Here is a 23,207-nt window from a genome sequence, read left to right as displayed (position 1 = left end):
ACAAAACAACCTAAGCAAAAACGAGTACTGATAGTTAGGATATTCGGATGTTTGGCACATTAACGATGTTAGAGTTTCCAAGCTGTGGTGTGGATCTGAAAACCGTATCTACTATCTTCAATTATCAAAACACTCAGTTTAGCTGAAAATTCGATCAGTGCTGAAGCGGTTGACATAATGGCACTCAGCATTTGATCAATTTGATCTAAGAAATTCCAATAACTTTCAAGTGCTCGGACTACAAAGTGTTGACTTTTCCAATCAAGTGACTTGGTCTTGGATGCAGCATCGAATTTTAAAGCATTTATGTGGAACCAGAGCATACTCGAAGAGCTTTCCTGGATGAAATTACAAACGAGAAGGCAGAAATTCAGTAGAAAGCATAGAAATGTGAGCAATAGAACGAAGGAGTACTTAATTTATCGACTCGCGGAAATGAAATCCTAGCTGCTAGTGCTCTATATTCATAAAAACGCAGTTTTTCTATGGATTCTATGGACGCAAGTGAAAAGTGCAGAACCAAGGGCTGCTGAACTGAAGCGCAAAACTGCGGAGGCGCTAGGCAGCACAACGCCTTCACTCGATTACTATAACTGGATTGACGGCGAGGGTGACTACTAACAAAGAAGTTCTGGCTGTGAAATGACGGCGCCAGAACGGAGTCAGTCTATAACAGGCCGGCGGCTCTGAACTGAATACGCTCATTAACATTCTCCTACGCCTTATGGTCTCCAGGCAACGCAAACGTAACTAGCTTCCACAAGCTCGTTGATGTACAAGTGATTCTCCATGATTGGTTAGGAGATCATTCATTATGCAGAAACGTAGCCAAAATGCCCCACTCCTAACGTCCCTTTGAGAACTAAAGTGCAGTGTGCAAGAGATCTACTGAACTCTTCATGGAACAATCACTCAGCCCTCATTATTCGCCGGCAGTTTGGATAATGCAAAACATTCTGAAAATGGGCATTGCCAGTCACGAAATCGATTTTCGAGTAGGTAAAATTCGGAAACTCGAAAAACGCAAAGCAAAAAAACAAAAAAAAACGCACAACAAAAATGCAGTACTTACATACCATAACATTTTCGATGATATACACTAGAACACCTATACTGTATTTGCATGTTTTTTTTTTATAAAAGAATTTGTCTTGTGCTATTACGAACCCATCCATACGCTGATCCTCTAAAAAATTGCGAGAAACACAACTCAAACTATACTTTGTTCGCTTCCATCATATGAAAAAAAAACTACGCAAATTAGGAGAACGGCGACAAATTTTGCTAGAGAAAAAAACCAAACTATCCTATTCATTGTAGAGTCCGTTCCCTTAAATCACACCTGTTTATCGTTAAGGTTTGTGAAACAAATGGACAAAAAATACGCAAGAAGAAAACAGGGAATCAACATACTTAAATATAATTTTTTTACTCAAAAGAATGAACAAATTTCTTAAGCTTTCTAGTGTTGCAAACTTAACTCTGACGACACAATATCCTTTCCTATTGGAATGTTAACAAAATCAGTACACAATTAAAAATAGGTAGATACATAAGTAAAAGCTTCTACTTCCAATCTTTACATACACTAGGGTTCACTCCTATAGACTATTCTGAACCAGGTGATGCAGGTTCATGATCTGACATGTTCTCATTGCCAGCCGATTTCTCATTGAGAACCACGAATTCACGGCTGGAGAAACCAAATTTCAGCACGTCCTTCTCTTTCAGTTCCACATACCTGAAATGCACGTATTCATGAACACAGAGCATTAATACCGGGTCTTCGAAAAGTTCTAAGGTAGTCACTACATGTAATCTCTTTAACTCAGAAAAGAAATCCAAAGGAATTTGATGTGTGGAAAAAATACTTTCCACAAATTTGATAGCCCATAAGTCACACATTCTAGACTGTCATCGAAGTTCTTCACCGCAGAAACTAATGCTGAATGTATCAGCTTTACTCCGAAGGCGGTTTTAATGACATTCTCCACTCTGAATAAATTGAATTGTTTTGTGGCCTGCACAATTATAGCAGCTAAGTACTGCGAGAAGGTGGAGAGAGTGATGGTCGTTCTCCTCCTGTGAAAGATGGGAAGAGAAAAGGAAACATTACGACATAATGTGACAGAGAACTTTCTGAGGGAAGCTTCACGTGCTCCCACATAGTTTGTATTCTTCTTCAAATAAAAACGTTCAGATGCACATGCTGTCTGGTATTGGTATCTTAAACCAAGTAAAAATAGCAATCACATTAGCAGGTTTTCGTTACATTGGAAACCGGCTTTATTTTAGCAAATCAGTGTTCACGAACGTGCGTCAGCCTAATTTGTTGACATATACTAATTGTGGTTAGCAGTAGCCTTTGGATTTTTTTTCACTGCATTACCTCTAATTGAAGCGTTATTGATTAAATATCCCGTATGCTGGAAGTCGGTTGAAGCAGTTACGAGGAAATGACGTTTCACTTTGCGTTTCACTTTGGAGAAAACACGTCTCACATAACTATACTGGAATGCAGAGTTTTTGCTCAAAAGTTATTCACATTTCCTACACTGCGACACTTTATGGTGCAATAGATAGTACAAGACGACAACTTTGTTCCCACAACTTTTTTCCAGAAAATGCAACAGAGTGGCTGAGCAACCTTACCTTTGCGGTTCAATTTTCGATCCATTAAGGAACGTTCCATTTGAACTGCCCAAATCAATTATATAAGGCAGCACCCGCCGTGCTTTCGTACCGTCTGCCTTTTCGAACGGTACCGATCTGCAACACTGGTATTAAAACTAGAAAAATAACAAAGATATTTTCACTATGGCACTGCCTTGATTAACTGTTACTTGGCACTACATCAAAAAGAACTAAAAGTCGTTCTTGAAACCAGATACAGTGTACAGCTAAATCCGCATTAATTTAGAGGAATCAGATTAGAGCAAGTAAAACTAGGCGTCTCCGAGAAGACAAAAGTAGTTGCTCAGTGTTCCGACCAACGACAACAATTAATTAACAAAATTGACATGAACGCCTTTTGAACTATCTACAGAGGGAGGAAGGGGCCATTTTATGGAGCGTACTTCATTATAATCAGATGAAACAGTAGAATACAAACCTGTCAAATTCCAATAATAATGATTCGATGAAAAAAAATTACCTGTACTGCAGCACAGCATGCTGTTTGCTACAGCTTGGATGATCAATCGGAAGATCAGCTATTTTCCGATCTCTCCCAATTAGATACGCTGATTGGCGATGAATGTGAAGAACAGGAAGCGGTTCGTCTCCTTTGAAAGGATACAGTCGCCATCTGAAAAGCTGTCCAAATCCTTGATGAAAGCATCTCCAGATGGAAATAATCGTAACGACGATAACAAGTGGAAGGCAAGGCTAAGTCAAAATTTGTTGTCAATTTCAGCCTATTGAACTAACCTCAAAGTCGGTTTCTTAGCTTCGGGAGGTTCATTATACTTTATTAAAACACCGCGGAACATATTAGTGTCTTCGGCGAGTTTTCCACTTACTTCAAGATTTACCTAGAACAAGATTATATTTTTACTTAACGGACAGAAAAACGTTTAAACTAATATTACCTTCTCCTTTTCTTTCACCGGCGCCTCGTCCTTGTTGAGACCCCAATCTTCCGCTGAACCCCATCGATCTCTTGAAATGAATTTATTGAGATGTTACTCAACAATTATCCATAAATATATAATATCCACAATTGAATCCATGAATCTTTAGCAACCTCAAATTTTTCGCTTCGGATGATTTCGGTCGTCCATCATCTTCATCACGCTTTAGCTCTGTAACATTTGTGAGGTTATTTCCTATGACAGCAACGCCGGAATGAAACCACTTACTTTTTTCAAGTCCATAATTCTTTCCAGAGGTGTCGGGTTCTATTGAGGAGCTTTCTGGTGGTTCTTTCTTGATATCTCGACTCTTATCTTCTCTATCGCCTTTTCGATCTCTGAGTCAAAATCAGGTGTTCTATGTCCTCTAACCCTAAATAAAGGATAAATTAACCGAGTTTTCTGGGGCTCCCGACTGCGACCGTCCTTGTTATCGACGCGCTCACGAGAACTTCTTCTGCAAGAGTAACATTTGACATTGATATGAGTGGAAGTATTAATAACGAAGTGTTAACAACTGTCAAGCAAGAATGGAACGTTCTGCTCCCACAATTGACAGAAAAAAACGCTGTCAAGCAAATAATGCTATAAAAGATTTACCTTTCTCTTTTTTCAAGCGAAGGGGATCTCGATTTCGACCTGAAATAATGAGTCTGCAAGTGGTGGAATACTTTTTTATTAGAGACCAATGTGGTTGTTCTCAAACTGATAACATTCCTCAACACACCAGTGGTACCCAACTGGATGGGACTAGTAAACAGAAATAATTGTTTAGCCATAGTGAGAAAAACTTCCTTCCAGAATCATATGTGGTTCGGTTGTACATTATTTAGTAAGACCTCCATCAAGCAGCTAATCCACCAACTCGTGTTTTTTTTTTCTTTGTGGTAATCCACCGTAGTGAAAAGTGGAGTTTTTTTCCATTGAGTAGACGCTCATTCTATTAAATTGAGAAGCCCAAACTTTCAAGAGAGTCATCTCCATCGAATAACATACGTATCATACTCAAGTAGCAATTCTCCAGAAGCCCAACTGCTCTGACCTTTTTCGAACATTTTTCTTCTCAGGAGATGCTCTAGAAAGAATCGTTTCTCTCTCTTAGATTTTGTCTCAAACTTATATCTGGGTGTTTGTAATACCTACAATTTTCGGCTATTTTCAACTACTTTTCGTGCTCTAGAGCACTAAAACTATGACGGTGTCATAATGCAAAACACAAGACGAAATAGAGCAAGTTTATAACACATTTGGTTAAACAAACTATGCCTACCTCTTTCTTAGAGAAGGCGATGCTTTCCTTTCTCTTCTCTCAGATGAGCTGGAGCTGAACATGATAGATCCTTTACCCTTAATTAAGGAACCGCATGTACGAGAATAGAAACTTACTTCTCATCGCCGTCCGACTCCTCAGATGAGCTCACTTCCTTTTTCACCTTTTTCGGCCACATTTTAGGGCTATCCTCTCTATCTCTTGACCGGCTTCTCTTTCTACGATCTCTCGAATCATCACGACGTCTCCGCTCTCTAGAGTCATCCCTTCGGTGTCGGTCTCGGGAATCGTCTCTCCTTCGACGTTGATCTTCCCAACGGCGTCGGTCATCCCAACGTCGGGTGTTGAGATACGTTTCACGACGCCATCGTTCATAACGAACTGGTGGTCTAAGAGGACTTCTTCTCCTTTCACGGGGACTTCTACTTCGTTCACGAGACCTTTCCCGATAGCTTTGTCGTCTTTCGGGCACATTTGCCGGAGATCTACTCCGTTCTCTTCGTGCAGGAGATTTGCTTCTCTCCCGACGAGGAGGAGATCTACTCCTTTCTTTTCTAGATGGAGATCTATTCCTTTCCTTCCGCATGGGAGATCCGCTTCTTCCCCCTCTTGTTGGCGACCTACTTCTCTCTTTTCGTGAAGGAGATCTGCTCCTTTCTCTCTGAGGTTTCTGAGTCTCACGAGATTTCTCCCCACCGCTTCTTCTTTTCTCCTCAGTTTCAGTTTTTCCCTTCCCTGGAGGAGAAAAGTCGAGTTCATACCGTCGCCCTTGAGATTTTCTTTCATCTTTCTCCTCATGTACAAAATCTTCGGAACTATCCCTAGTCCTAAGCGTTTTGTCTTTCACCCTTTCTCTGGAATTCTTCTCTTTAACTTTTTCCAGCTCAGGGCTTTTCCTTCTCTCAGCTTTACCTTTTTCCACCAAGCTCTCGTGAGTTCTTTTCGTTTCTGGAGACTTTTCTCTCCGAATTTCCTGTGCACTCGACTCGGAGGTCTTCGTCTTCTTCTTGTAGGCAGGTTCCTCTTCGTTAGTTCTAACAGGAGATCCATGATCTGATAGCACGCTGCTCTCAGAAGGTTTTCGTTTCTTCTTATGTTTTTCGCTATGCTTCGAACTCTTTTTCTTCTTTTTAGACTTCTTCGCCTTTTTCTTGCTGCAAGTGCCCTCTCCAGAATCTTCGCCTCCCGAGGACGATTGCGATAATGACTGACTGCGCTTCTTTTTGGACTTCTTCTTTTTATGCTTCTTTTTCACCTTCTTTTCTTCGTCCACCTTTGACTCATCCTTTTCGGAACCACTCGAAGAGTCTCGATGGTGATGCTTCTCCTTGATTTTGCGACCATCTCTAGAACATTTGTACATATAAGAGATGCAAAAAAGTGTTATCCATAGACAACTGGAGTATAATAGTATATGATAGAACGAGAAATCAATCTCTTCTCTAGTTCATAAAATATCACTGAAGCACCACCGTTCCACAACGTTATGCATGAAGGCCCCTCCGTTTTCACTCTTTTAAAATACACGAACCAGAAACAAGAGGGATAAGCGATAACAGAGAAATATTTAGAAAATAAGAATTTTGCAAAAATTGAATTAAATTCAATAGAATTAATAAATTTTAAGCAACTTACCTAGATGGAGAAGGATCAGCTGCGTTTTTCAAAAGCGACTCGTCGTTACTCTTCCTTGATTTTCCTTGCAACAACTGTTTCTCTACTGAACGCGAACCTCTTTCGTCAGGTGAACTTCAAAGAAATTAGATGTTGGTATTTGAAAAAAATCCTTTCAAGTGTGTCACAGCATGTAGTACGTCATAGCATATATTTAAAAAAATCCTTTCAAGTGTGTCATACTTCAGAATTCTGATTATATGCAGGAAAAAAGGAGGAAGTTAAAAATGAACTCACGGTGAACGATATCCTTTAGTTCCTTTAGGTTTCAAGGAGTCGTCCTTTTTAGTTACCTCCGTCCGCTCCTTTTTGAAAGACGGACTTTGCGATCGTGAACGACTTCTTTTGCTTCGGCGGCGATCTGACTCCGACCTAAAAGGAACCTATGGTGACAGAGATTAAATTCTAGATAAGATTTAGAAAAATTCAGCCGCAAAACAAGAGAATTTATAAGAAAAATACAATCGCTAGTTTTTCGTCGACTGTTAACATGTTTTTTTCTGAACTGGGACATGAATTCTGAACACTCACAAAAAATTTACAATAACTTGCAAAATATCAATCCCGTAAGAAGAAGTAACAACAATAACGATACAAAATCGCACAAAAAGAATTCGTGTTCAAAATGTACAATGAACCCACTGTTTTGACTTGTCACTAGACCCGGATGCTTCTTCTCTACTTGACTTTGCATTTGGCCGTGCTTCCTTCGAAGACTTAGAAGGCGATCTCAAAATGAAGGCGCAAAATAAAATACATTGATCACGCTTTATTTCAGAGAAGACTTCAAAAAGAGGCAATGCAGGTAAACTAACAGCACGTATAATGGCAGGGAATGAATACCTTTGCCTTACAGGAGAAGAATTAGGTAAGGATCCTTTCTTCCTCTTCCTTTCATCCGATATTGAACGACGACGCTTCTCTGCTGAAAAAAACAACGAAATTTATAAATGATGAAGCGCTTTTGATCCGCTAGAAATGGTATGAAATTAACAAAAAAAGAGCAACAGAAAGGGACTTGTAGAGTACCTAGAACCGGCGAATTCTTGCGCTTCTCCTTCTCTGGAACGCGACCTTTGGATTTCGCAGGACTAGCGTTACGAGATGCTGAAGATTTACTGCTGGCAGAATCGTCTGAGGAGCCTGATAATTTTCAAGAGGAACACTATTCTTTCAGAGTTATTATCAATATATCTGGCATAGCATGAAAAGAAAATGTAAAAGAAGAAAGGCTATTGACGGTTCCTCCGAAATTGCGCGAATCTCGTGTCTCAAGGTAGTTAGTAACACTTGGAGAGTCGAGAATGGGTCTATTTTAGGAAAAGAGGATAACACAGGCTAGTATTTGTGACAATGTTTGAATCCACTGTCTCCCCTTTACTTCCTTAGAAAATGATAAAGTTAGTGCAGCCAAGATTTGTTCTGCAACCATAGGTGCGATAGGGAGAAGCTGGACCCTCCTTAGGTGAAGTGGGTTTATCTCATGGGGTGCAGCTCACGTGAAGGGGATCCTTTCGCTAACCGCCCAAAAGTGAAGGGAGTAATTTCGCCAACCGTTCAAAAGTGAAGGGGGTAAAAACACCGTCTCCGACTATCGCATCTATGTCTGCAACCACATATGAAAACACCTTTGTTTTGAAGATTAATAGAGATAAAAGGATATAATAGAGTTACTTGATTAGCTTAAGTCGAACACGTCAGAGGAATTGATGAGCATCGTGCAACTTATACTTTATTCTTCTCTATTGTTAGCTTCAAAATATGTCGGAAAATAAAAGATTCTGGATAAAATGAGGTCCATAGGAAATAAGATTTGCAAAGTTGGTGTACAAAGCAAAATATGTGACGTTTATCATGGCTAGAGCTAGGTAGATTATTGAATTCTGCAACCACAACCATAGGCGCGATAGGGAGGAGCAGGACCCTCCTCAGGTGAAGGGGTCCGGCTTAAATGGTGAGGATTCCTTCACCAATAGACCAAAAATGAAGGGGTCTCTTCGCCAACCGTACAAAAGTGAAGGGGGTCCCTTCACCAACCGTACAAAAATGAAAGGGATCGGAGCACCAGGTACGACTATCGCACGTATGACCACAACTCAAAAAAATCTTCTTTGCTGCGTTCTAGATTTTCTCTAACGAAAAGGACATCAGACAATAAGCTTTGAAAAAGAAAAGACTGTTACTTCCAGTCTTCAAAAAACTAAGGTTTTATCTACTTTAAAGGCATCACCCCACGAATCTGAGGTGGTGCTGATTTCAGGTGGAGTATTCGTATACGGGATGGGAGACTACGTAGAGGGGGGTGATTCCGTCCATTTCTTCTTAATTACCGTAAAAAAATGGCCCGGAAGATGCGGCGCCGCACAAGGCTGGCGCGCTCCAGTCGAACTCCCTGTAGAAAATAGTACGCCAAAACGCCTGAAGCCGTATCTTCCAAGCCGTTTTTTACGGCAATTAGGAAGAAATGGACGGAATCACCTCCCTCTCCGTAGTCTCCCATCCCGTATACGAATACTTCATCTGAAATCTGCACCACCTCAGATTCGTGGGGTGATGCCTTTAAGTGAACACACTCCTATTAATACAGTAAAATATTGTTCGCGTTCAGACTTGACAGCATACGTAGGAAAGCAAATAGCGAAACAGACCAATGAGATTTTACACCCATAAATCAGATTAAAAAAAAAACCAATTTCCCTCCTATCCATCCTTAATCTCGACCAAATCAGTGAGGCTGGTATACATTTGTTTTCTTTCGTTGTTTCCATATGTTTTACTCAGCGCTCAAATTTATTATGTAGCAAAATAAAAGGCTCGTATATTAGTTTTCTAATGGCTTTGAAAAACAGCTTTCTTTCTACAAAAACTCGTTTACACAACCAAAAGTTCGGAACGAAACTAAACTTAAATAACTTGGATACTGTAAGATGTTGATTGGTGTCTAAAAACTGTTCTCTGAGTTCTTTGACAGTAAAGTGACGATTTGACAAAATACTTGTCTGTTAAAATTAAGTAAAGAGAAAGTACCTTCAGAGTCCGAGCTGTTTGAATTTGAATCAGAAGAACTGGACGAGCCGCTTCTTGACGAGGTGTTGGTCCTTCTTTTCTTCTCAGGCTCCCTCTTTTCCATTTTTTTAGATTTTTTGTCGTCACCATTTCGTGGATGATCTTGCCGCCTAGATTTGTGCTGTTTCACAGAAGACTCACTTTTGAACTCTTCTGGATCCGAAGGAATCGGCTCCGCATCGATTTCATCCTCTGAAGGGTCATGGCGGCGCTTTTTTGACATGGCCTGAAAGTATTAAATCATTTGTCCCTAAATAAGGCGGTAAGTATGACACAGCAATAAAGAATGAATAGTACGTGCTACTACAAAGTTTGAAAAAAAACGAAGACATCCCACAAATAAATTGATGTCAGGAAATATCAGCTCAGAAATAATAGTGAAATCAATTAAAAAAATCTATGGTTCTGTTAATACACGCCTATTAGTGGTGTTGTTAATACACGCAGGTAGTAATCTGCACGAGGATTCTGCTAAAACGGAATGAAAAGAAAGAAAGAAAAAAACGCAAAACAGGCGGAAAAATAAAATGTCGAAGAAAGGAAGAAAGTGGAATAGTTGGCAATAAGATGCTTCGAATCTATCACTTTTGACAGAACTCAGACCACAGTAACTAGTAGAGTAGCAGCAACGTTGCGCAGATGGGCAGGTGGATGGTAACGAGGTGAAGAAATTGCACAGATAAAACGAGCGCTATATTTGAACGGCAGACTCGCCCAAGTCTTAACAAGAGCATCCCTTCAGGCAGCGATTAGATACACATCCTATCGTTCCATCGATGGTAATGACTAGACCATGCGAACTTGATCTTTACGTAAAACTAATTTAAAAATGAATACATCCTATCCACTGCTATGTCACTGTTGCAGTAGGATCCTCAGATGTCGCGCTGCTCCGGTCGGTAATGAATTTCGGCCACAGTATCCGACACCTTTAAATCGGTGAACTAGAGCGCGGTATTGCTTCCAAAAAACGGAGGGCGTGGAGTACCAAATATTACTGTCCGATGCGTGCGACTGGAGTGTCGGTGTATAGTTGGGTCTAGACGACTTCAAGCCCGGGCAGTTGCGTAATTTAGAGCCGCGCGGGCGAGCGGATTGGCAGCTCCGCGGTTTCGGTGGTTATTCAGCGCAGTGTTGTGATAGTCAATAGTCTGAACGCTGCGGGCAGCCTAAGCGGCTGCACTCGAAGCGGTACGGTGGAGGGTAGCGGTTGAGGTCGTATAGAGATGGTTGCCACCGCCACCCACTTCTGCTGTTCGCTATGATCCCACCTTGATTCCAACCGTTTTCTCCGCCGCACCGCTTTGAGCGCAGCTTACGCAACTGTCCGTGCTTCATGTCGTTTTGACCCCACTGTGTGTACTATCATACGAGGATGCCGCACACGCGGTCGCGTCGCACCGCACCTGTCTTCATCAGACGATAATAGTGCTAAGGCGCCATCCGCAAGTACATATTCTTGAAAGCCTTTTGCTGATACTTTGATTCATTCTGATTTTCAGTTGGAAAATTGTGTTGCAGGTTAGTTATGTTTGTGAAAGTATTGTTCTGAAGTCATGCTTCTGATCAAAAGAATCGGTGGAGGTAGCAGTTGGAACCGAATTGGGACCGTCGCAACCTGCAGCGATTGGTGGTCCCAGCAAGTATTTCACCACGCTCCACCGAAGGAGTTCTCAGCCATGTCTGTGGAAATTGCGCGCTGTGGCCATCATTGCCTGCCTGAAACAGGCGCGACGCGACCGCATGCGGTATCCTCATGTCATGGTGCATGTAGTACGGTCAAAACGACGTGAAGCAATTGCATGAGCAGCTCCCCTCGGAGTGGCACGGTGGAGAAAGCTGGTTGGAACCGAGAAGGAAGTATCGAACTGCAGCCCAGAATAGGGCTAGCTAGGAGGATCCTCATTCGATCCTAACCACTACCCTCCATCGTGTTTGATGTCGTGTTGACCCAACTGTGTACCCTCACTTGTAGGACTGCTTATCTGTAAGGATCCATAGTTATGCTAGGTTGGCTATATTCTTTTGAGGAAAAATTATCAAAGAAACGAAGAGCAAGAATTGTTGCGTGTAATTCAATACTGCCCCAATACAAAAAAGCGAATCTACAAACTCTGGATTGTTTTCCTCTGATGCCGTCGGATGGTTGTACACAAATTCTATCGCTGCGAAGTATACTACCACTAGCTTTTGATCAATTCGACGAATATGAATTAATGTATTTGTGATTGGTGTCTAATGTGTTCAGGTGGGTAACTCTGCATCAGTACTCGCCTTTTCTTTTGCTTGACACGCATTCGCTCTTCCATCCACCATTGCGCAAGCTGCTACGCTCAAAGTGGCGAAGCTAGCAGTTGCGATCGAGGCGGGACCCGTATCTGCTGCAGTTGGAGATGAGTATTGCACCAAGATCGAGGTTCTTTCGACCTTGCTATGCAATCGGGTGACCAGCTCACTTGTAACCACATACACTTTTCCCTGTTTGAAATTCGCTTCTTTTCTCTGGGCTGCTCAATCGAATACAGATGAGGAGTGGAATGTGGTTGTGGATAAGTTTCGCATTTTTGCTCTGACATGCGAAAAAATAGCGCGACAGTAATGCATTAATGGGAGCGCCCCAGCGATCAGCTCGAGATGAAAATCGAGCTTTCGCTGAAAACATTGTCACAATAGATAACTAAGTATAAGTAGACGGATATCATCAATTGTCTAACATTGCACAGCGACTCTGAAGTCTGAGTACATGCGAGGTGAGCTGACGAAGAAATGAATCTTCAGACATTGTTGTTCACTCAAGTCATCGTGAAAAGATGATAAACAGTACTTGCTCACAATTTAGCGCGAGATGAAATGTCTATTATCACAGGGTTTCAGTTTTGATTTCTTAGGATTAAAAGAACATATCATCTCTCTATTCAAAATTTATTTTTTAAAAACGAGCATCACGTCGAATTGTGACCTGGTGATACCAATAATCCCTAGATTAGATGCTCTTTGTTCGAATATTTGAATGAATGTCTAATAGGAGAATAGGGCGGCACTTGAAGGCATCACGCCACGAATCTGAGGTGGTACGGATTTCAGGTGGAGTAAAAAAAAAACGGCTCGCAAGATACGGCTTCGAGCGTACCGGTGTGCTATTTTCTACAACGAGTTCAGTTGGAGCGTAATAGCTTTGTGTACGCCCCGCATCTTCCGGGCCGTTTTTTAATGCAATTAGAAAGAAATAGACGGAATCACCCCCCTCTCCACTATCTACAATCCCGTATATGAATACTCCACCTGAAATCCGTACCACCTCAGATTCGTGGGGTGATGCTTTTAAGTATAATTGCAGTCAGTCGATCACCTCCATTCATTTACCTTAGATTTCTGCCTCTGTCTACACCTATCTATGGTAGGGTGAAAACGACATGAAGCACTGTGCGGTTGCGTGAGCGGATGCGCTCGAAGCGGTGCGGTAGGGCGTAGCGGTTGGGATCGATGGAGGACCGTTGCTAGCACCATTCTTTGGTGCAGTTCGCGATGGTCCCACCTCCACCCCAATCATTTTCTCCTCCGCGCCGCTTCGAGCGCAGCCGCTTACGCAATTGTACCGTGCTTCACGTCGTTTTGACCGTATTGTGCAACCGAGTTTTGCGAAGACTGATGGGTGAAAAACGACAGATGCAGTATGTTTCACCGAACATCCGGAAAGAGATAGAAGCCTGAAGGGTCATGTCTTGGAACATTCAGAAATGTGTTCCAAGACACTCATAGGGTAAAATGTAGGTGAAGGCACTCAGTGGCGCCCTTAATTCTGGAAGTAAATAACTAAATCATTCGTGGCGCTAAGACCTAAGCATTAGTCTTAGAGGATCTGTGACATGTAAGCTGTAAGCTAAAGCTACTAAGAGAAAAAGGAAGATAGAGCTTTCAGAAATAGGACTGCAATTGAGTCCCTCAGCCCAAACTACATTTTTCCCAGCCATATTGATTTTACAATAGTTGATCAGTGCCTGTTGATCTACGGTTACTGTCCCTCGATGACCAATCAATAAAATCTACTCTGCAATGCTGCCTTGACGCTTTTGAATTGCTTTCCTAAGAACCTTTCGCTTTTTTGTAAGTGTTCCCCTGTAGATTCACTTCATGTATACATATTATAACGTCACATAATCGCGGTTTTCTCCAGATTATACTTCACATTTTGTTTATCTTTGGGAAGCACGTAATTTTCAGCACATGCTGATGATTTAGAATGTTCTGAGACTTCTTGAAACTTTACAGATTGCATGATTAGGTCATGATCTCTAGTTTCCACATCGTGTCTGAATCAAAGTTATATTCAATTTCAGTTAGTTTAGACATATAACTTGAAAAACGTGTGGATGTGTGATTTTAGAAATCTATCTGAACTGTTTACAACTATTTCTATCAAGAATAATTCCCTCTCTATAGTTTAAAGATCTAGTCTCACTCCTAGACCATGTAATCCAATCTGTATGAACCAGAAAACCTTTCGTTCATCCAGGAGCTCCTGCTGAGCCTTTCGTCGGTCGCATTTCCCAAGTTCGAGACTAAACCTTCGCTTTTCGCTGTAAACCTGAGTGGTAATTGTTATAGGGCGCTAATAGTCGAGTGCCAGTGCTTCTTTTTACTTCTTGGTGGTAAAGTGCATTTCTCAGACTCATTATCCTTGCAGATCCCGGGACTGTCTCGGAATTTCTCCATTATCGTTGCACAGCTGTCGCTATGTTCCATTCCGTGCTCCGATCCATAAGAGGGTTATGGGCGTAGTTTGGCCAGCTGCCCGGCAGAAATATCGATAACGAGCACTGCGGCAGCGACGGCACAGGGCACCGTAGAAGCCGCAGGCGTTTTACTAAAATCAGCTGTCCTGCACAAATGACGTCATAGAAGGCTAACCGGCCGGTCGACTAGTCGTGGGTATTTCTACTGTGCTGCTGGTTTTCAAGAACAATTCACCTCCAACAGCTGGCACAATGGCGACACGACATTACGAGAGCAATACCAGGTTCGTGATTTGTTCAATTTAGTATGTATTGAAGGAAATCTATCTTTATTCTCGAACTCCAGAAGACTTTAGAATGTCAGAAATAGTCCTCTTTCCTTTTGTTCTGTCACCAATACTCCCAAATTACCAACGTTTGGAGGCTGTTGCGGGTTTTCACTGCCAAGTGGGTTCTGATAATGCTAGATTACGCCCATAGATTGAATGGACCTATCATTGGCGTACAGCCGCATCCACCCACTTTCCCCCATCTAACTTTGCAGTGGGGTTCGTTTAGTTCGGGAGCTTGCGTTCATGTATATATTCAGAATGGTCAGTATGCATAACAATTCTGCCAATCGACATGCACCTTCCGCAATAACATTTTTAAGAATTTTTTTGGATGGGATACAAACAGAACCAGGGAAGCTTTATAAAGAATTGGTTTCCCCGAGATGGGTCATCTAAGAATTCATGGCTCTTACAAATAAATGATACAATCCCTTTATTTGGGCAAGGAGTTAAGGACGATTAAATTTGATGATAATCATTAGTAATTCTGTTTAATGGTGTAAGTCAGTTTTGTAACAACGAAGAAATGCAGTTAATGTTTCTGTAGCGGAATCATACAGTGCTTGTGGAAATCGCATAGCATAATTCACTTCGAAGGTGGAGTCGAGGCAAAAATTTACGATCCACATGTCCCGCTCCAGCGCCCTCAACCTCTGAATTATATGTCTTGTGGATGTGTGATAGATCATATATCTCGTAGACATCTGATAGAGTATTTTTCCTTCTTCCTCTGGCTCGAAGCATCCCTACTGCAATGGTTAAAAAAAATTCAATTCCATGCAGTCACGGAAAATGAAGCGCGACTACACATCGTGTCGTTTTGTACGCAACTAACATCATAAAATTTTTTGACATGATTGTGAGGCTATACCCCCTATCACAGTACACGTTTCAATTATAATTTTTCACAGAACTTCATGTGAAATATCTTATGTGGAAACGTTTCTCGAAAAACTTATAGGTCATTCTTGGGACAGTAAAATATATTGAGGAGAGATTAACATAAAATGGCTAATCTTTGAATTCATCGTGCTTATTTCGCAGTACCAAACATTAATGCTGCGGATTTCATGCAATTGCGAATGATTCTGATCACCTATCGATTTGAGCTGCAACCTAAAGTTCAAAACTTAAGATTGAAATTGCCTGAAGAACTATTGGTTTTATGGAAAGCTTTTATAAAAACAGCAAATGTGATGGGGTCTCTGGTCAGCCCACTTGTCTGCTTTGGATTTGCAATTACTACTTTTCATCTTATTTCTCTTATTTCGCTGTGCGGTAGAATTTCGCAGCATCACAACAGATCTGTAGTGCTGTAAGTTTCCCAAGTACTGCTTCAGCACTACAAATATTCAGTTAAAATTTCGTGATCATATTCGTCATTGTTCCAACACTGACGTCATTCCTTGAAACTTTTCCGTGGAAGCCACAATTTTGGCACGTTTTCTCAGCTAGATCAAAATCAGTGTGGCATTCTTCAATCTTGCCAAGAAGCACGAATTGTGGAGGCTTATCTTCCTATCTAGATGGGGCCAGCTGGATTAGCAAGAAGTAAACGAACTACCACTCTCTTTAGATTTACGGAGTACCTTTTTTGCTTCGGTTTCCGTCCATTATGCTTATGAAGGAGAGCGAAAATAGATGCTGATTAGAAAAGAGTGCCGTTGTAGTAAGTGGAATGGTGCTGTTTTCTTCGCCCAAGTTGACAGTTTTGACTCTTGGCGCTGCGGTGGACCTCGTTATCGCGTCGGTATTTCCACAATTAAGAATATTGTGTAGCAAAACGTTGTGGCAGCCAGCAAGTGGGCAACTTTTTTCTTTTTTTTTTTTTTGCTATTACGTATTTCCACAGATGAGCATACCAGCAGGAAAGTGCTTGAAGAAACAAGAACCGTAGAAAAGTGAGGAGACCGCTGAATTCTTTTATCGCTGCGTTGGATTTTGAGCAGCATTTGACCCTTATTAAAACGATTTTTTAAAACACATTCAAATCAAAAGTCATATCTTTGGCGTAATAAACTACTAGAACTGAACCGCATACTGTTGTATTGAGTCGAAAAGCTACTTTCGAAAAAATAAAGTAGAAGCTTTTGGCTAACAGGTACCTAATAAAGCAGAAAAAACTGGTCTTTTTCATCTCTTGCTTAACTTCTCAAGTGGCTCTTCTGCTCTCGAAAACTAGGAAAGGAGAAGTCATAAGTCGTTATTGTTAGATTTGAGAAATTTGTCAAACGATGTACTCACTAGTTGGTCATTTGTTTGTTCATTGTAATTATTCTACAATCTGCTACGCTACCTTCTTAATATTCCTCTTCTCTTCCAATTCTTTTATTTCGTCATTCAGTGGGATGAACATCGATCGATTCCTCGACAAGTTTGATGAATCCACACTAGTGACTATGAAGCGCCATTACTGGACCGCCAAACAACTCTTGAGAACTAAACTTGGCAAAAAGGTGGTCTTCAACATAAACGAGTTAGACTTTTGATGATATTACTCCTCAAGTTTTTAGGAAGACGAACATCTTCTTGCTTCGGACGCTTCATTGGACTCGAAGTTAACGTTATTCCGATCTGTGAGGGACACTTCAGAGAATCTGCTCGCCTCGGTCGAAAACTACCAGGCTTTTCTCCTAGGTAAACTTCTTATCAAGCAATTTTTCATAATAAAGAACCGATGAATCATCGGCTGTAGTGTTCTCTTCTTTTGTTTTTGTTTCTTGGAAAAAATATAGTTTGTACCAACGTTCTTATTTTTCTTCGGATTTTTTTTTGACACTACATTATATGTCCTGTTATTTATATTTATTTATATGTCCACTAGGATACATTGATTCTTTTCATGCACGGCGGTGGAGTTTGATTATCTCATACTTCATCTTTGGATCTGCAAAATTCCACTGTCAGGCTTTTCTCTTTCCTCCTTTTCTCCTTTTCGCACCGTTAAACATTTTCCGACTCTCATCGTCTGAAAGTCTGTTAATGACGTTTTGCTCTTACGTATCAAACCGCTAATTATCTTTCAAAGTTTTTGCACACAACCTTCAGGATTTTCTCTTCTTTTTTTCTAAGGTCAGAGCCTTTACGTGCTTTTTGCAGAGTTTCCTCAGTCACATTGGTTGCAATATTTTCATACAAATAACTCTTCTTATCCCTCATCTTCTTCTCACTTTTTTTTCGATCTTTTGGTGGGAGCAAATGATGTTGGTAGCTCAATTTCTCATCCAGCAGTTATTTGTTGGCTAGACATTGCCAGCCGTCTTTGCGTTAAACAAATGCATTCCGTTATCCCTGCATTAATGATGCACGAGCTGAACAGATGAATGTAAAGATGTAAATGTTTTTCTAGTGGTGTTCGTTTATCTTCTACCTATCCATGTAACACGTTGCAGTTGTTCCTTGAATTCTATTCTGAAACAAGTAATGAACGCGATGTGGCTTGAATTGCAAGGGAAGGATCGGTAAATTACGGATTTCTGTTGTTGACAACCCGTGTGAATACAGAGTGCCAAATTCCGTTGTTTTAGCATTGCGAAGTGACCATAACTATGGATGGCTAGGCGAGCGACGGAGGAAAAACATCATGGAAATTAACGGATAGGAAAAAAGCGTTGCAAGAGGCCTTTTCAATCGTCATGAGGGGCATCTACATCATTGGAACTTTAGCTGTCATTCAAGGACATTGTAATGCAGCCCTATTCTGAGAATAGTGGTCATGAAATGTCTCTTTCTTATGCAGACAGCAATAAGGGGAAAGAATGCCAATTACAAGCGCTTTCCGATCGTTTTTCTGTTGGTTATAGAGATGTTCACCTTCAATCGTGGAAATGCTTGTTTGTTCCTTGATTGAGTAGCAGGCGAAGCTGAACACCTTTTTTCTGGGCATTAAGTAGAAAATCAAGCCAAAACAACCAGAAGAGATTCAGCTGCAGATTTTAATTATACTTTCAAGACTGCAATCATTTTTTATCTGTGATAAAAGTGTGAGAGAGAAAGTGAAAGAGGAGCAAACTATATTTTATTTTTTTGTTAATGTGCTAGAGTTGGTTGTTTTGTCGCATATGGTAGACTTCATTGGTACAACTATACGAAATGTAAAACTTACTAGCAGTTGCTGAAAGATGACGCTTGAATCCGCTTCACTCTATTGAATTCATTGTCGCAAATGTTTGTCATTTCGCTAAAGCTCTTCCCGAAATACAGCTAGTCGTTTGTTTAACTTCACTTTCATAATTAAAACGCTATTACTCAAAGTAAAACATAAAGGGCCACGACCTACAACAGCGAAGCACTGCCCTCTTTTAGGACGTTAATCGTTCAGTATTAAGACATCTCTCATGTGATCTCAATTCACTCAACAATTTGCCGAAACATTTATCTGCTTTGTATTTGTCTCTGCAAATTAGTTAAAGACAATGACGTAGATAGTTGGGTTGGGTGGCACAATGCGACGATATTGTGATGGATTGAAACATTTGAATAATTTGTTCAGCTCCATTCATACTGAAACAACTGTTCAGAATCTTATTACAAATTAGATTTAGTGATTAGTGTTCATGAGTTTATTAATAACAGTTCGATAAGCCACCCTCCATCACTCTTCAAAATGTTCCTTTACATTGCATGCGCCTATTTTTCGTTAATCTCTTAAAATGTGTAGTTACAAAATGATTGTGTTTGTGGACAGGAAATTACATTTTTTAACCCTTGTATGTTGATAACAAATAGTTATAGTCAAAAACTTGGTGGTTTTGCCCGACCTCAATCGAGGGAATAAACACGCATTGTGGTCGAGGCATTAGTCATTTACAGTTTCATCATTTGAGACGACATATTTGCCTTGTGCTTTTGCAGTAAAAGTCTAATAGTCTAATACTGCATCTTTTACGTTGCCCTATGAGTTCGCTTGATTGAAATTATATAAAGTGCACTATAATTGTCAGTCATAGTAATATGGAGTTGGAGTACGAATATAGAGCAGCATGCAAATGAGTAACATTGTAGAACTATCACGTGTTGTAAACAATGAGCAGCATCATAAATTATGGCTCAACTAAAGAAGGAACGGGTTGAGACACGGGAATCAAGAACTAGTTCGAGAATTAAGAGAGTGAGGGAACCAAGAAACGGTCCTGCATCGGACATCGCCAGTCTCTGTTGATGGTGAAGATTCTTGTTAATGCAAGTTTTGGACCCCAATGAAGTAGGAGCGATCTGATAAATCGGATTTTTCAAATATTTTTTACTTACTTCTTTAGTTGTTTTCTACCTAGTCTCTAATACTTTTGAACACCATCTTTAACTGTGCTGTATTTGCGTCAATATACTGTTTTCAGACGCGATTCTCTGTGAGAATGAACTCGGGAAGTATCTGAAAGAACAAGGAAAGAACGATAAACGCGAGGAAACTGGCCGAATGATGGTCGCACTCGGTCGAGCGATGCTTTTCAGTAGTCATCAGCGAGCTGCCGTTCGAGTGCCCTTAATTAGGTATGGTCCCCGAAAATGCACTGTTTGTGCCTACTGAATTTCAGATACTGCATTAATAATCTCGCTTAGTCAAAGGTCTATTTATGTTCAGGTTCTATCAAGAATTACATGTATTTGCTGAGCGAGCGATCTTCGACTGCTCGCAAACAGTGGATGCGGTTGAAAGAGCACGTCTCGAATATCGTGGAAGTCTGTTATGGATGAAGAAGACGAGTGAAGAGGTTTGTTTTCATTCTGCAGTAATCCAGTAAATGATGGCACTCAGAAGAAAAACGTCGACGTTATTTGTTTGATTTTAAAGTGCTCAACCTCTGAGATTTTTCTTTTCATCCCCAATTTTTCACAGAATATTTCACTAATTGTAAGAGATGATTTAGGAAGTGATAACGCACTATCCTCCCCGCGTATTTGTTTGCATGTATTGTATTTTTGATATATTAAAAAGTACTAAAGGTTTATATTTGAGTTTCTTGGAAAGAGGTCATTAGGTTTCCAGCCACAGAGAGTGAAACCCTTCAAACCACTTTTCGCTCCATTCTTATTTTGACATTTGATTCATTTAAAATCCCTTTGTGTGCTCAGGTCAGAACGACATGAATAACGGTGCAGTTGCACAAGCGGTCGCTCTTGATCAACACGATTTCTGACCAATTGCGGTTGGCAATTAGCCAACTATTATGTTTGCTGTATTTGCCTTTGTTATAGAGATCTATATTGTATCTTCTTCTAAAATTTGGTTCAAAATTATATTTAATAAGTACAACTAAAATAAATACAACTTTGAACAAGATTTCAAGCGCAAAATATGAACAAAAACAATAGAGTAACTTAAGGAAAATATAGATACAATCTAATAGATTCAAAGTATTTATTTTCATGTTAATGTTCTTCTTTTTTTTGTGAGGGACGGAGAGTAGGCGAGGAAATATAAAAGAACATTAATGTAGAAAGCACACCGCCAAAGCCCATAACCTGAAAGGTCAACTGCCTGAAGAGAGCATGGAATCCTTGGCAACAACCATTCGTTTCGTCACGCTGAACTGCCGAACACTATCGAGTGAACTCCAACAAGCCGCTCTATCCAGACTTCTGCGATATCTCTGTGTGCCCTTTGCTGCACTGCAGGAAACACGCATGAGAGATCGGCCCGTCATCAGCATCGAAAATTACACCATATACTGCGGCGATGCTGATGAGAACAAAGTAGGTGGCTGCGCGATAGCTGTGAGGAATGATTACAAGAACCTGGTGGAGGAATTTGGCTAAACGTCGTCTAGATGCGCCTTTTTACGACTGCGGGATCGCAGAGGACGTAAACTTTGGATCATAAGTGCTCACGCACCTACAGAAGCCGCTGAGGACAACAGTAAGGAGGCCTTCTATGATGAAGTCAATGCGTTGATGTCTAAAATACCAAGCCAGCAGGTGGTCATTGTCGGAATCGACGCAAATGCGAAGATGGGACTCGAACAGCAATCCGATGTGCTAGGAAAATGGTATACATAGCGGAGCGCACGTCGGACAACGATGACCGTCTGGTCGACTTGTGCGAACAGACGGGCCTCATCATCGCTTCCACGTTTAAGAGGAATCATCGACGGGTCAACCCTTTTAACGCCTGAAGAGCAGCGCAAGCAGAAGATGAGGACTCTTAAGCTTCATCTCAACTACGTTCTGGCGAGGAACATTCCTCAGTCAGATATCCGAAAATCTAGAGCTGTTTGGGACGTCGCGTTCGACTATGACCACCTTCCAGTTCTTCTCAGCTTCAATATACGGTTCCACAAGAGAAACCGAGAAGTCCCTCTTCAACCGAAAATCTATATGGCTGGTCTGAAAGACGATGAATGCAGAACAAAATTCCGCCAACGTGTGTCTATTCATGTTGGAGTGCGGACCTGGAAGAAGCTTAGCGATGCGGATTCCTTCACAAAGTGCATCCAGGACGCTGCAAGGTAAACGCTCCCGGTTCTATTGCCGCGGAAGAAGTTTGCCTTTGCATCTGCGGAAACAAACTCCACATACAATTCTGTATGTGTCGCGCGCAGCGCTGGTGACTTCAACCAGGAAAAGCGTCTTAGAAGCAAGTTGCGTCGTCAACTGCAACAGGACCGCGATAACGAGTGGACGTCAAGAGCGATGGAGTTTGAGAAGGCGTGGGAGAACAGGAACCCGCGGAAAGCCTATGCTCTACTAAAACAGTATAGCGGCAGAATGAAAAGATGTTCCCCTGTCCTCAACACTGCCAATGGGGTAGCTGTCGGTGAAGCAACCCTTCCAGTTTGGAAGGAACACTTCAAGACCTTGCTGAACCGGCTAGCACCGTCAGTTCCTGAACTCGAACACGTTCATAGACCGACATATGCGGTTAACGAGGAGCCACCGACCGCGTCGGAGGTCCTGGTTTGTATTCAAAAAATGAAGAATGGAAAATCTGGTGGAGACGACGGGATTAGCGCAGAAATGCTAAAATATCTTCCTCCGTCTGGGATACGTGAGATGACAAAGACCATCCGTTCAATATGGATAAACGAAGGGATACCTGATTCGTGGAGACACGCTATCATAATTCCCCTCCACAAGAAGTTATCCGTCACGGACCCAAGGAATTATCGAGGAATCTCTTTGCTGCGTGTTATGTACAAGGTATTGGAGCGCATTATCCTGGACCGACTCATTAAACATCGCGAAGAAACAACGCGCGACAAGCAAGCTGGCTTTCGTCCTGGCGTCTACGATTGACCAGGTGTTCATGGTCAAGAGAGTGATCGAAATCTGGCAGCGGTATTCGAAGCCAATGCAACTAACGTTTCTGGACTTTGAAGCCGCGTTTGACTCTCCTCACCGAGGCCGTCTTCTCAACGCGTTCCGCGCCGACGGAGTACCAGGAAAGTTCGTCCGCTTGCTTGATGACATGAATCAACGAACAACTGCTGCAGTTCGAACACCAGCCGGATGTACAACACCGTTTGAAGTGGTAACTGGAGTAAGATAAGGGGCAGTGGCAGGA

At 41.4% G+C, this 23,207-nt stretch overlaps 4 protein-coding genes across 7 annotated transcripts; 3 read left to right on the top strand and 1 right to left on the bottom strand.

The window, feature by feature from the left end:
• Nucleotides 1–1,608: 1,608 nt before the first annotated feature.
• RB195_005496 (uncharacterized protein) lies at nucleotides 1,609–9,865 on the bottom strand (the record flags this gene model as incomplete). 2 transcript variants are annotated; one of them, XM_013436870.2, is made up of 17 exons in its annotated part: nucleotides 1,609–1,741; nucleotides 2,653–2,769; nucleotides 3,155–3,307; nucleotides 3,430–3,533; nucleotides 3,591–3,660; nucleotides 3,746–3,803; nucleotides 3,861–3,970; nucleotides 4,027–4,089; nucleotides 4,233–4,271; nucleotides 4,903–4,956; nucleotides 5,019–6,248; nucleotides 6,538–6,651; nucleotides 6,814–6,948; nucleotides 7,219–7,305; nucleotides 7,420–7,501; nucleotides 7,606–7,719; nucleotides 9,604–9,865. In XM_013436870.2, the coding sequence occupies 17 exons, from the start codon at nucleotides 9,863–9,865 to the stop codon at nucleotides 1,609–1,611; spliced, it is 2,925 nt and encodes a 974-aa protein (XP_013292324.2). The 2 variants fall into 2 exon arrangements, with proteins under 2 accessions (XP_013292324.2, XP_064035118.1); XM_064178029.1 differs by having other exon boundaries at nucleotides 7,606–7,683.
• Nucleotides 9,866–11,321: 1,456 nt separating this feature from the next.
• On the top strand, nucleotides 11,322–14,421 carry RB195_005495 (uncharacterized protein; the record flags this gene model as incomplete). The annotated part of the gene is made up of 3 exons (XM_064178028.1): nucleotides 11,322–11,390; nucleotides 14,156–14,234; nucleotides 14,327–14,421. 3 exons carry the CDS (start codon nucleotides 11,322–11,324, stop codon nucleotides 14,419–14,421), a joined length of 243 nt encoding a protein of 80 aa, XP_064035117.1.
• Nucleotides 14,422–14,627: 206 nt separating this feature from the next.
• Nucleotides 14,628–22,939, top strand: RB195_005494 (uncharacterized protein; the record flags this gene model as incomplete). 3 transcript variants are annotated; one of them, XM_064178025.1, is made up of 9 exons in its annotated part: nucleotides 14,628–14,659; nucleotides 17,052–17,163; nucleotides 17,221–17,344; nucleotides 20,044–20,197; nucleotides 20,289–20,418; nucleotides 21,323–21,404; nucleotides 21,546–21,693; nucleotides 21,964–22,152; nucleotides 22,279–22,939. In XM_064178025.1, 9 exons carry the CDS (start codon nucleotides 14,628–14,630, stop codon nucleotides 22,937–22,939), a joined length of 1,632 nt encoding a protein of 543 aa, XP_064035114.1. The 3 variants fall into 3 exon arrangements, with proteins under 3 accessions (XP_064035114.1, XP_064035116.1, XP_064035115.1); XM_064178027.1 differs by lacking the exons at nucleotides 21,964–22,152; nucleotides 22,279–22,939 and having other exon boundaries at nucleotides 21,546–21,703; XM_064178026.1 differs by lacking the exons at nucleotides 14,628–14,659; nucleotides 17,052–17,163; nucleotides 17,221–17,344; ... (2 more) ...; nucleotides 21,323–21,404; nucleotides 21,546–21,693 and having other exon boundaries at nucleotides 21,725–22,152; nucleotides 22,246–22,939.
• A 10-nt stretch (nucleotides 22,940–22,949) lies between these two features.
• On the top strand, nucleotides 22,950–23,192 carry RB195_005493 (uncharacterized protein; the record flags this gene model as incomplete). Its single annotated transcript, XM_064178023.1, has 1 exon — nucleotides 22,950–23,192. The coding sequence occupies one exon, from the start codon at nucleotides 22,950–22,952 to the stop codon at nucleotides 23,190–23,192; it is 243 nt and encodes an 80-aa protein (XP_064035113.1).
• Between the last annotated feature and the right edge of the window lie 15 nt (nucleotides 23,193–23,207).

The sequence above is a fragment of the Necator americanus genome, chromosome I (assembly GCF_031761385.1).
Source record: "Necator americanus strain Aroian chromosome I, whole genome shotgun sequence".
NCBI lineage: Eukaryota > Metazoa > Nematoda > Chromadorea > Rhabditida > Ancylostomatidae > Necator > Necator americanus.
Note: the sequence above shows the minus strand (reverse complement) of the source record. Positions and strands in the feature narration are given on the sequence as shown.